General features: G+C 41.1%; 1 protein-coding gene across 2 annotated transcripts in view; it reads right to left on the bottom strand.

The window, feature by feature from the left end:
- The window catches only part of slc12a4 (solute carrier family 12 member 4), a 160,480-nt gene that overhangs the window by 41,762 nt on the left and 105,883 nt on the right, over window positions 1-12,835 (bottom strand). For both annotated transcript variants that reach the window (XM_080187024.1, XM_080187025.1), the window contains exons 8-10: window positions 12,071-12,282; window positions 8,011-8,175; window positions 4,174-4,272 (exon numbers count right to left, since the gene is read on the bottom strand). In XM_080187024.1, the coding sequence (XP_080043150.1) occupies window positions 4,174-4,272; window positions 8,011-8,175; window positions 12,071-12,282 (476 nt within the window). The remainder of the gene's footprint in view (window positions 1-4,173; window positions 4,273-8,010; window positions 8,176-12,070; window positions 12,283-12,835) is intronic.

Genomic DNA, 12,835 nt, shown 5'->3' with positions numbered 1-12,835 from the left:
TGAAGTTCAGTCAAGTGAAATAAAAGTCAATTCAATTAAACTTATGGACTGCTGAAAGTATAATTAATTAACAACAGAATCGGTTTTACAAGTAAACACCATTAGACTTGAGACAATATTATGATGTGTTTTTTTTGCCAAAGTGCTTATAATTAGAAAATATACATACAACCTTTTCATAAGCAATTCCCCTTGCTCTCCAATTAAATTGTGCACAGCTGTCTCACACGATCAATCTTTTTTCAACCAAGGAAACTAGATGGGGCAAATTAGCATAGCCCAAGAACAGTTGCGACTTTAGTCAGATGTTCTTTGTTGGTTGGGAACTTTAATAAGCTCCAAAGATGTGTGGGTTAGGTTGATTGACCATGCTAAATTGACCCTAGTGCCAGTGGATTAGGATAAATATGTGGGGTTACGGGATAGAGTATGAGTGAGTTTGTGGTTGGTGCCGACTCGATAGGCTGAACGGCTTCCTTCTGCACTTTAGGGGTTCTACATTCTAAGACAAAGGAATAGGCATGGAAACTGTTTCCACAAACTGCACTAGTGTTAGTTATAAAATTTCAAGACACCAGGTCTAATTTTCTTTTTCATGTGGAAATGTACATACTTGAAATGCTTTACCTGGTTTTGTTGTGAATGCTGAAAATGTAGCGACTTTTAGAAAACTTGTCAGGAATACAGATGTACGTATTGTTTTATGCTGCGATTCTTGTTTGTAACACTGTGCTCATGTGCAAAAGATAAATCAGATACTGACGAACTATAGCAGATCTTTTCCAGTAATGCTGCTCTGTAACTAGTAGAAAATTATATGTTTAGAGAGCCCACCTCCTCTCAAGATGGGCAATCAAACTGATATCCTGTTTACGGCATTCAAGCTCCAGTAAATGGATGGAAGTGCCTGGGTTCATTTCCCCTGAAGAAAAGGCTTTGTGAAGATAGCATTCAACATGCTTAGGAGAATAAATAAATTGAACTCCATCGGCACCTTGAAATCCATGAATTCAAATCTGTGTGTTCTCCAAATTAAAAAGGCAACGTACACTAGATTATCCAGGGAAATAACGGCTCAGATCTTCCAATCAGCATCAGGGAGGGCACACTCGTCACTGACTGCAATTTAATCTGCCCATGTACCATTTTAAGATGGAGCCTTTGCACTTTCCAGTCAAGCTCCAAAAGGGATGAATAGGGTCAGGTGGCCAAATGACAATTCCAGTGAAGCCATGCTGCTCTTTTGCGTCATGAAGGTCTGTCTTCAGTTTATTGACTTACAGTTTAAATGGAGTATCATCCCTAACGTTGCACAGCCTCCCCTCACTGACTGCATTAAACTCATCCTTAAATAATGCTCAATGTCCCCCAACCTAAACAATGCTCAAGCCCCCTCCCTTGTCTCTCAAAAATATGCAAATTTTCTTTCTTTTTCCTCCTCCTCCTCACCACCCCCCACAAAAGCGCTCAAGTCCCTTCCCTGATGCCCAACGGTGCTGATTCTCGTTCACCAGCAATCTCCACACAATGCTGACTCTTCCAACAGGACAGGAGCTACGGATTCCAAAATATGGGCTGGGAACATGGGTGAGGATGACTAGAGTCCAGAGCAGAGGGGAGAGAAATGAGCAAGCTAGAAGATGGTGAACATGATTGGGACAAGGGTGACCTTTATTGGGTGGGGCTTGAGGGGTGTGGGCCAGGAGTTATGGTCAGCAGGCTGTACATCTGGTATGAACAGCTTCAAGTAAATTAGTGCAAAAATCTGTGTTTAGCATATGGCAATCAACCCAAGTCTCTGCGGTTCCGGCTATTTGCTCCCACTACCACAGGCCATTCTGTAGCAACTCAGACGGGGCAAAACAGCCATCGAGAGTTTAAACTTTCCATGTGAGAATCATTGGAACTTCCTCCCTCCTAATGGCATTGTGGATCAACCTACGGCATATGCACTGCAGTGATTCAAGAACGCGGCTCACCGCAACCTTTATAAGGGCAACTAGGAATGGGCAATAGTGCTGGCAGCCAGCGATGCCCATATCCCGCGAATGAATAAAAAAATGGTTCATCAGGTTCATCAACAACTTAAGTTGAGTCATTCACCATTCCTAGTAATGAAAGATTTAGGCCAAAAAGCAATGACTTATGTTATGACCTTCAGCCATCCCAAAGTGCTTTACAGCCAATGTGAGTATCTTTCAAATGCAGGCATCTGCTATCATGCCTATATAAAATATTAATTTGCATGAAGATCAATGTCACAAACAGTAATATAAAATAAACAAATCACATGTTTTAGTTACTTCAGTTGAGGAATAAATATTGACCAGGACATTACCTGGGATTCCCTGCCATTCTTCAGAACAGTCCTACCTGACGGGGTAGAAGGAACTCCCTCAACACTGCATTGGAGAGTCAGCCTGCAAGTTTCAAATTTCCTCCTAACCTGCAGCTAAATGAACTGTGTGATGTCTGCGAGCAGTTTGAGCTGGCCTCAGGAGCCAAAGTCAACCAGGGTAACAGCGAGGCCATGTTCTTTGGGAACTGGGCCGACAAATCCTTTGTCCCCTTCACCAACAAGGCAGACTACCTGAAGGTGCTGGGGATATGGTTTGGAGTGGCAGGAGCATGCACCAAAAACTGGGACGAGCGCATCGCCAAAGCCAGGCAGAAACTGGGCTGGTGGGAGCAACGCTCCCTCTCCATGACAGGAAAAAACCTGGTGATCTGGTGAGAGGTGCTGTCCATGTTGTTGTACGTGGCCCAGGTGTGGCCTATCCCCAAATACTGCGCTGCAGCAGTGACGCAGGCCATCTTCAAGTTTATCTGGAAATCAAAGATGGATCGCGTCCAGAGGGAGGCGATGCGCAAATCTCCAGAGAACGGAGGGAAAAACGTTCCCAATGCCACCCTCATCCTGATGGCTACCTTTGTGTGCGGCTGCATCAAGCTGTGCGTAGATCCTCGGTACACTAACAGCAAGTGCCACTACTTTATGAGGTTCTACCTGTCCCGAGTGTTGTGAAGGATGGTTCTGGCCACACTGCCGCGGAACGCTTCGAGTAGTTGGACCGTACCGCAGCACCTATCCTTCGTGGAGAAATTTTTCCACAAGCACGCCTTTGACCACATGGTGATTAAGCAGTGGTCAGCACGTAATGTCCTTGGGGACCTGAGAGAAAAGGAGACGGCGGATCCTGTCGGATGGTTCCCTGAGCAGACTGTCAGTGTCATCTGGCAGAATGCCTCATCACCAGAACTGACAAACAAGCACCAAGATCTGGCTTGGCTGGTGGTGAGAAGGGCACTCCCTGTCAGATCCTTTATGCACGCTCGAGGTCTCAACAGCACCACATGCTGCCCTTGAAGTGGCTGCGGGGCTGATGAGACGGTCGCACACCTCCTTGTGGAATGTGCCTTTGCAAAGAAGGCCTCGAGTGAGATGCAGTGGTATTTGTCGAGGTTCGTCCCGAGCAGCTCGATGACACAGGACTCTGTGCTCTACGGGCTGTTTCCGGGGACGCACACCAAGACAAATATCAACTGCTGCTGGAAGGTCATCAACTCAGTGAAGGACGCACTTTGGTCCGCCCGAAACTTACTGATCTTCCAGTTGAAAGAACTGTCCTCGACTGAGTGTTGCAGACTGGCACATTCCAAGGTCCAGGACTACGTGCTAAGGGATGTGCTGAAGCTTGGGGCAGCCGCCGCAAAGGCACAAGGGGGAAAGGTCACACTATAAGGCCTTTTAACGTAGGCAGACCGAGGGCCCGGGAACTGCAGAATACCCTTGACCTGCGTAACTGTGTGCCAATCTGAGCAATAACGGCACACAGTAATTTACTGAGGCACGTAAATAGTTATAAGCATTGAAATGTATTGTCTGTAATTTGTATAAAACTGTAAAAATGTTTTGATTCTGCACTGTTTGCAATTCAAAGCCATGTAAATTTGCAACAGTTTATTTGAGATTTTTATGAATAAAGTATATTTTTGGAATAAAAAAAACTGTGATAATTGGCAAAATCTGAGAAAGGCACACAAACTGCACCAAACACGCCTTACAGGCATCCCAATATGGAATCACAGGAATTAATTCTATGCCATCTATTTTGACCTTCAGTGTTGTATGTTTTGCAAGTACAACTACTTGCAATGAAATAAAAAGGATACAAATTAGTGAAGTTGTAGCAATAGCCAAGATTGTACCAATAGGAATTGACTTTTGTGCATCCTTCAGGTCTCCTGATCTATTAGAGCCAGCCATGATACCTAACAGATAAAAGCAGAAAATTATATTATATATAATTATATCCAATTCCCTCTTCATCTTAATTTACATAATTGTTATCACAATTTTCTATTATATTTGGTGAAGCACAATGCTAAATATGATACAGAAGGATAGAAATTACAAATAATTTAGTACAGTTTATCAAAAAAAACCAGTGTTTTTTTTATTACCACATTAAATGTAGAGCAAATTTACTACTTACCTTATGGCAATATGCCAAATAGTGTTCCAATGCACAACAAATTAAAATACTCCACTTGCCAGTGACAGCTATTCTCCCCAGCGAAAAGAAGAAATTAAGAAGAACGATTTATACCTCATTTTATATTGCAGAGCCACTAAGTCAATGAGTGACAAGAACAGAATGTTAATCCTAGCAGTTCTCTTGGCCAAGAGACAGGGAACTACAGTTTTGTCAAAGAGCTCTGACCTGAAGCATCAACCTGCCTGTCTTTCACTCAGATGCTGCCTGACTTGTCAGTTTCCAATATTTCAGATTTCCAGCATTTGGGAATGTTTGCTTTTTGTTCTTTGCTTCCTACAGAGACACTGTTGTAATATAAATAGGATATTAAATATTGGGTTTAGCTTTTTTGCATGGAATATATTTCTAATTAAAAAATACACTAAATATTCACAGAAGTTACATTCAAGCAGTCTTTGTATTGTGTTAGGAACCATAATTAGCATTATAACAAAACAAATTTAATTATGTGCAAATGTTTACACTGGTGTTAGTTTTATTATTTGCTTTAGTACTAGCACCAATAGTTTACTTTATGAAGTCACTGCAAATGTGTTTAGATTAGAACACAAAAGAAAATCAGAACACAGCTCAAATTGACCTGGAGGATGAACAGAAAATGTTTTGCTTGAAGAATACAAGTTTGGAAAATAAATGAAACATAAATTGCATGAACCAAGGATAATGGCTATTGTGAAAATAAACAAACTTTAAACAGAAAGTATAAATGCCATTGCTTCTTAACATACCAAATATATCTCATTAATTAAACCCAAGTATAGCATTCAAAGCACTAGCTGATTGAAGTGTAGCACAGGCTTCCTGGACAATTAGCATATACGCTCAGCCTGCAGTCAAGATTTCCTTAGAAGCATAGAAGGGATAGGAGCATGAAGAGGCCATTTGGCCCTTTGAGCCTGCTTTGCCATTCATCATAATCATGGCTGATCGACCAACTCAATAGCCTAATCCTGCTTTCTCCCCACAACGTTTGATCTCATTCGCCACAAGTGCTATATCTAACCGCCTCTTTAAATATATTCAATGTTTTGGCATCAACTACTTCCTGTGGTAATGAATTCCATAGGCTCATCACTCTGTGGGTGAAGAAATGTCTCATCTCCGTCCTAAATGATCTATCCCGAATCCTGACTGTGATCCCTGGTTCTGGACCCTCCCACCATCGGGAACATCCTTCCTGCATCTACCCTGTCTAGTCCTATTAGAATTTTATATGTCTCGATGAGATCTTCTGATGTTTGAGCTCAGTACCAGGAAACATAAGAAATTATTGCACAAGAACGTGTGAAACAATCTCCAAGTGTCAGCCCTTGAAAGTATTTAGAAATTATTCACAAGTTAAATTAAAACTACATTTCTGTGACATTATAAAAATTATAGGGCTATCTGCATTTCAAAGGACTTGGCAGTAGCAGACTGTACTGTGCGCAGTCACTAGCTCTGACCATTAAATTCAACAGGGAGAAAACTGCGGTGAAAAGGGAATAAAATGCTTCAGTATTATGAAATAGAAGAGGTCACACACTGACGTAACACCCTATATACAATGCTTGGGAGCACACTAAGTGAAATGTAATGGAAGTGCATGGATTGAAGTGCGTGTTCAGTAGCACTCATCAACATTGAGGGGGCAGACTTTAGACTCTGCTGGAGGAGGCCTTCCAGACAGCAGCATCATTAAAGGGGCAAGTGCAGTTAAAGCTCTATGGAAGAGTCAGATGACTTTGGCTTTTTGAATTCAGAAGGCCTGGGTATTTAATTCGATTTAAGACGTATAAGATGATGAAGGGGATGGATAGGGTAGAGGTGGAGAGGTTCTTCCCGCTCAGAAAGGACAGCAGGACTAGAGGGCACAGCCTCAAGATGGGGGGAGGGGGGAGGAGGGAGACAGTTTGGAACGGAGTTGAGGAGGAAATTCTTCACTCAAAGGGTGGTGAATCTCTGGAATTCTCTGCCCGTTGAAGTGGTGGAGGCTACCTCGCTAAATATATTTAAGACGCGGGTAAATAGGTTTTTGGTAGGCAAGGGGATTAAGGGTTATGGGGAGAAAGCGGGAAAGCGGAACTGAACCACTTCAGATCAGCCATGATCTTATTGAATGGCGGGGCAGGCCCGAGGGGCTCGATGGCCTCCTCCTGCTCCTATTTCTTATGTTCTTATGATGGTTTCAGATGATTTACATAAATTTTAAATGTATTTTGTGATTTGCAGATGAGTGCTCTCTAAGTTAATTTATACACCTGGAACCTGTGGGTAATTTTGAACTAGTCGTCAGTCTAGAGTGGCAACAGAATGCCAAAGAAGCAATCCAAATACCTGTATAGTCCACCGTGGAGAGAGCTGATAAAGTGATGGCACTGTTAAACCAAGCATTACATCATGAGAAATGGGAAACAAAATACATAAACAATAAGATTAAAGATGGTGTAAGTTAAGTGTTGGTTTAACAGGTCTCTTATGTAACTACATATAGAACTAACATGCATATGATTGATGAGAGCAAAAATCCCTACTCTGTTTTCAGGAATCAATTTTCAGTAGCTAGGGAGAGGCCTAGGTAAATATCTTCAGCAGCTATCAAGAAGGTTTTGGTTGTTTTCCCTTCCCTGTCTCTAAACAGTTTAGATCACAAGAGAAGGGGTGGTAGAATTCTGAGCATGTCAAAAATCAGTAAATGAATGGACCAACAACGTTCTGAATAAACACAGAAGAGGAAAAGCTATTTTTTAAAAAAATCCATCGAAGATCTTCCTTGAAAATACCAACCTACTGCTGCTGAAGGCAGAAAGTGCAAACAATGGACCTGGAAGGCACAGCACTAAATTCTTCTCGAAATTCCAGATTCCATCTGGAAGTAAAGCAGACGTCTGGCTTTTGTCTGCAAGCAATTTCTGTGGGATTCAATCACCTGAAAAGCTGTGCAGTAAATCCTGCTGTAGATTTGCTTAGGTGTTAAACAGAATCAAATGAGTAGCAGTCATTTTCTTGTGCATGACACCTATTTTTCAGACACTGGTTGCTTAACCCAGGAAAGAAAATATGCTTTTGGTCATCATTACGAAAAATTTCAATATTGGAAAATGAAACACTTTTTACATTTTGCATCAGCATCCAACACTCTCTCTGCTCTAACATATCGCGATCCTAGCCTCAGAAAGGCACTGTCTCTTCCCATTATGTTAATTGCCCATACACTTCTGTTGATCACACTTTAAATTTAGTGGCAAACCATGCTGTTTTTGTTGTGCCATGTTCTTCAGAAACTGAACTTTGCCTATCTAATCCTATTTCCCACAGACCTTTTTGGTCAGCAGGGGAAAGAAATCTTCATCCCACCAGTCTAGATAGGATTTGGTTCTCGACGTGATACTGTGCTAATTCGCTCTGTGATATCAGTCTTTTCAAGTACATTATTATATGTTATTTATTATAGTAATTCAAGTTTCCTCACCAGTTACTGAGGGGAAGAAGATGCCAACCATCATTGTGAAGGTGGTCGTTATGTCTGCAAAAACATAGACTGGCAGATTTCTTTTTGATCCAGCAGCTTCAACAGATAATAAAGAATGCTTTTGGAGTATCTCCCCTTTCGTCATGTAGCTGCCCCATAGATTTTCTACATGAAAAATTGAACAAGATTAAATTGTGAAATTTTGATTGCAGCAATTGAAAGGAAGTAAATTCATCATGTGCAAGATATAAAAATTAAATTCTGCCCATCATGTATTATTAAAAGGTCAGACATTTAAAAAATTGGAAGTCTGTGCGATTTGAAATATTTAAATGATGATTTTATACAAAAGTCACTTGGAATACTGTTGGGTTCAAGGTTCAAATCTAGATTTTTGGAAGTTTTTGAAGTTAGTAATGAATCCAATTTTTAGCAGTACTGCAAAAAGTACAGCTGCTATATTAAATATGTTTAAATAAACTTGGACTGTTAAAAAAATACACAATATGGTACTGTGTAATTATTTGTACATTTACATTATTATCCAAAATACAGTATTTGAGAGTTACTCATCTATTTGACAATTATTCCCAGAAAGAGTCACAACACCAGGTTAAAGTCCAACAGATATATTTGATAGCAAACGCCACTAGCTTTTGGAGCGCTGCTCCTTCGTCAGGTGAGTTGGAGTTCCTTCATGCCAAAGGGATTTGCATGGTAAATACATGGGGTTACGGGAATAGGGCCTGGATGGGATTGTTGTCAGTGCAGGTTCAACGGGCTGAATGGGCTCCTTCAGTACTGTAGGGATTCTATGATTCTGTGAGTCTATGACTTTAAATCACTGAAAATGACATTTAAAGAAAACTACACAGAAATGTTTACTAGTCTCATTTGCTTAGACTAGTTAGTTTCTTGCCAAAATCCCAATTTGAAGAGGGTCCTTGAAAGGTCACAAACAGGTATAATCTCGACGTGCTCATTATTTTGATTTGGAAGCACAATTAGTTTCTTGGTTGGGGTCAATTTCCAGAATTACTTTTTTTAATCCAATGTTCAAGATCATGGAAATATTATTCATGCTCGATGCAACATGCAAAAATGTTGATTTTGCTGATTTATCAGACGAATTACACAGGACCAGTGCAAGCTAGCAGATATTCTCGGCTGTCGAGTGAATTACATCTAGGTTTCAAGTATTACCGTGTCAGAAGTACGAAAATAAGCAAAAGTATTTTAGATAATTTGATGTCATTTACTTGGGTGGCACGGTGGCCTCACCGTACTAGGGGCCCAGGTCTGATTCCTGGCTTGGATCACTGTCTGTGCGGAGTCTGCATGTTTTCCCTGTATCTGTGTGGGTTTCCTCCAGGTTCTCCGTTTTCCTCCCACAGTCCAAAAGAGACGCTGGTTAGGTGCGGTGACCACACTAAATTCTCCCTCAGTGTACCCGAAGAATGTGGCAATTAGAGGATTTTCACAGTAACTTTATTGTACTGTTGATGTGAGCCTACTTGTGGCACTAATAAACTAACTTAAACATCAATATAGCCTGGTTTAATAAATTCTGAAAGTCATAATTTGCTGCACAAATGAATCTAATTATGCTATTAATTAGACTTGGATTTACCTGTTTAATTTTAGTTATATTTTACATCATAAACTAGTAATCATTTTTAGGATAGTGGAGGTTCCTTATGCCATTTGTGTTAGTTGTGGGCACTCCACCCCCCGACACCCCAGTTCTGGCTGCCCAAGACATCTAGGCTGCAATTCTCTGATCCCGCTGTGAGGGTTTGCGTCCCCTTGCATTTCCCAGTGCCGGATTTCTGTGAATGGTTGGGGAGGCCAGTGATTGGGCTGTGGGGAATGGAGAGCCGGCATTGTGGGGGTCACTGGGCTGGCCAGCCATTGGGGGGGATCTCAGCACTGACAGATCGGTGCATGCACAGTAGCCCGCTCAGTGCTCTGACTTCAGCCTTTCCAGCAGGGATAGTCTCCACCCTCTGAAATTTAATGTTATTCATGCTGGTGGTCTCTGTAGTGCACAGATTGTGGGAGATTCTTCTCTGGACTCCCACTGAAAAAAACAGCATGAATTATTTCAGTTTTCATGCAAATTTGACACTTAGAAGCTTTTTTGGGAGAATTCTGCCCCTATGTTCCAATGAGCATTAACTGATTGGAGGTGGCACTTCCTTCTCTCAGTCAGGGCATGTCCCACCTCAGGGAAGGGGCAGAGGAAGAAATGGATAGTTGGTGGAAAGGCCTGGGGGTAGGAAACACACACTGAAGCCAGAAATGATTCAGGGCAATCCAACGTTGAAAGGAGGCTGTCGACGGAAGCATCTCTCACCCCTTCCTGTATCAGGGAAGAGTGGGGTCAGTTTCCAGGCATCCCCTTATTTCTGGACTCCTAGCTGCCTGAAAATTGAAGATTGGCTGGCCAAAGCCTTGCCTGCCCCATTGTAAAACTGCAGAGAAGTCAGGGTGGGAGAGAACCTGATGAGAAGGCCATCCAGAAAATGTTGTGCCTCCCGCCTGGAACCCAACAGCTCAAAGACTGAGAAGGAAGCGTAAATTAAAGTGAATGAGTTCAACAGAAAATTACATATAGAAAGGAAAATAATGAGTGAAAGAATGATTGAACTGAAAGACAAGAAACAGTAAAGAAATGGTAAGTTTTTAAAAAATTTAAAAATATTTAGTAATTAGACAATAAGGAAGAAACTACAATTCCATTAGTTCGTATTTGGTGCCATAGAGGTCCATTGGCACTAATTAACACTTAACACAATGTTGAAAGAATGTACAGACCTTACATGACTCCAAACAGGCCCCTTGTGTCACTTCAGACCAATTCCTAGCCTTCTGTGCCACATTTAGTACCTACCGCAGGCAACTACAGCAATTTCACATATCCAATACATTACAACTGTAAGACAATCCTCAAAATGTTGCTTTTGCAATATTAATAATGGGGTGTCCTAAACAACAGCTTTTATAGATTTAATCATGCTTTAGTTTTTGCCTGAATTTGCTGTAGCTTTTGTGCATGAGTAATGAGGCCTGTTACCCTTGCCATTATTCTGCCTGTGGGTTATGGACAACTGTGACAGTTAAAAAAAAACAAAATTAACTCAACAGTAGCACAACTTTGGGACAGGGTTAGTATGAAAATAAAAAACAGAAAATGCTGGAAAAGCTCAGCAGGTTTGGCAGCAACTGCGGAGAGAGAAATTTTGAGTCAGTTACTTCTACAGAGCTATTTTAGTATGTAACTGTTTGATTTACATTTGACAAATTTGAATTTGGCCATAGCAGACAATAAGAAGTTGTTTTCTTTATTTGAATGGCAAAATACGCTGACATTGTGCACATATGTCCAGCAGGCTGCTTACGGTTAATTTGAAACAAGTATTTATTTTAGTTCATTTGACTAATGATGAGTGGACTGTACTATAATTGTCATCTTATGGGACTTATGCATCAAGTAAAGTTTGCAAGATAAAAAGAGGCCCTCTAGTGGATCAACACATATTAAAATAAATAAGGCAACTATTGGGCAAGAAATTATACTTATTACAAGAATCTAACTTTGAAAATATGACATTCTTCACCATTTCAAGTATACACAAATCATTAATTTCCCTTAGTCATAAAAATAGAGTCATAGAGGTTACAGCATGGAAACAGGCCCTTCGGCCCAACTTGTCCATGCCACCTTTTTTTTTTAAAAGCCCTAAGCTAGTCCCATTTGCCTGCATTTGGCCCATTCCTTCTATACTCATCTTACCCATGTAACTGTCTAAATGCTTTTTAAGAGCCAAAACTGTACCCGCCTCTACTACTGCCTCTGGCAGCTTGTTCCAGACACACACCACCCTTGGTGTGAAAAATATGTCCCTCTGGACACTTTTGTACCTCTTCCCCTTTCACCATAAATCTATGCCCTCTAGTTTTAGACCTTTGGGAAAAAGTAGAGGAGTCTAAAACTAGAGGGCATAAGTTTAAAATGTTCCATGAAATGCATTACTAATATAACCAGTTTTATACAAACCTTTTATTCTCCCACTTGCTACACCTGGAATTCCTTGGATTTCTGAGACATTATTTTGAACAAAGTACTCATCACAAGTCGCTGTTTGATTTTTAGAGTTGCAGAACAGGTCCCACAATTTAGTCGTTACCGTCACGTTGTTTTCAATTGTGGTTTTGGCACAAACATCAAACAGATTTCTGGAGAGAGTTCGATTTCCCAACATGCAAATCCTAAAAAAAAACACAAGATAGCATTTTCTAATGTTGCAATACAACTTTCATTAAAGTTGGCTCTTGCTGAAAGTACACTAGTATCAAACACAATGCAACATCAAATTTATGCGCACAGATATTTTTACAAATTCAAAGCTTTTGTTCTTCTGTCAAAGACAAATGTTATTTATTTTTCTTTAAACTAATTCCAATAAGTAAATTATATGTTGTTCGTCCATCGTCGTCGATGACGACCTCGACGCCATTAGGCATTTTGAGGCTGGATGCGGTGTGTTCGAAGATGACTGATCAGGTCAATTCGGGCACGGAATGTCCTGGCACATATTGGACAGGCTTGGGTAGGCACTGTAGTTGTTGCACTGGTGGCTCTGGACTTGCACAGCTCACGCTTTGGTTGTGCTTCAGCAACGCACTTTGCTTCGCAAGCTTGACAGCCTGGATGAGGCAGCGCCAGGTAGGGTGGTTTTATGCCAGCGTTTCCCAGGTGGTTGTGGCTATGTCAAGCAACTTCAGGGAGACTGTGAATGTGTCTTTGTAATGTTTCTTCTGC

This window comes from Carcharhinus amblyrhynchos, chromosome 4, assembly GCF_965287045.1.
Source record: "Carcharhinus amblyrhynchos chromosome 4, sCarAmb.v2.hapA, whole genome shotgun sequence".
NCBI classification, from domain to species: domain Eukaryota; kingdom Metazoa; phylum Chordata; class Chondrichthyes; order Carcharhiniformes; family Carcharhinidae; genus Carcharhinus; species Carcharhinus amblyrhynchos.
The sequence above is the reverse complement of the archived record's forward strand: the minus strand, read 5'-3'. Positions and strand labels throughout refer to the sequence as shown.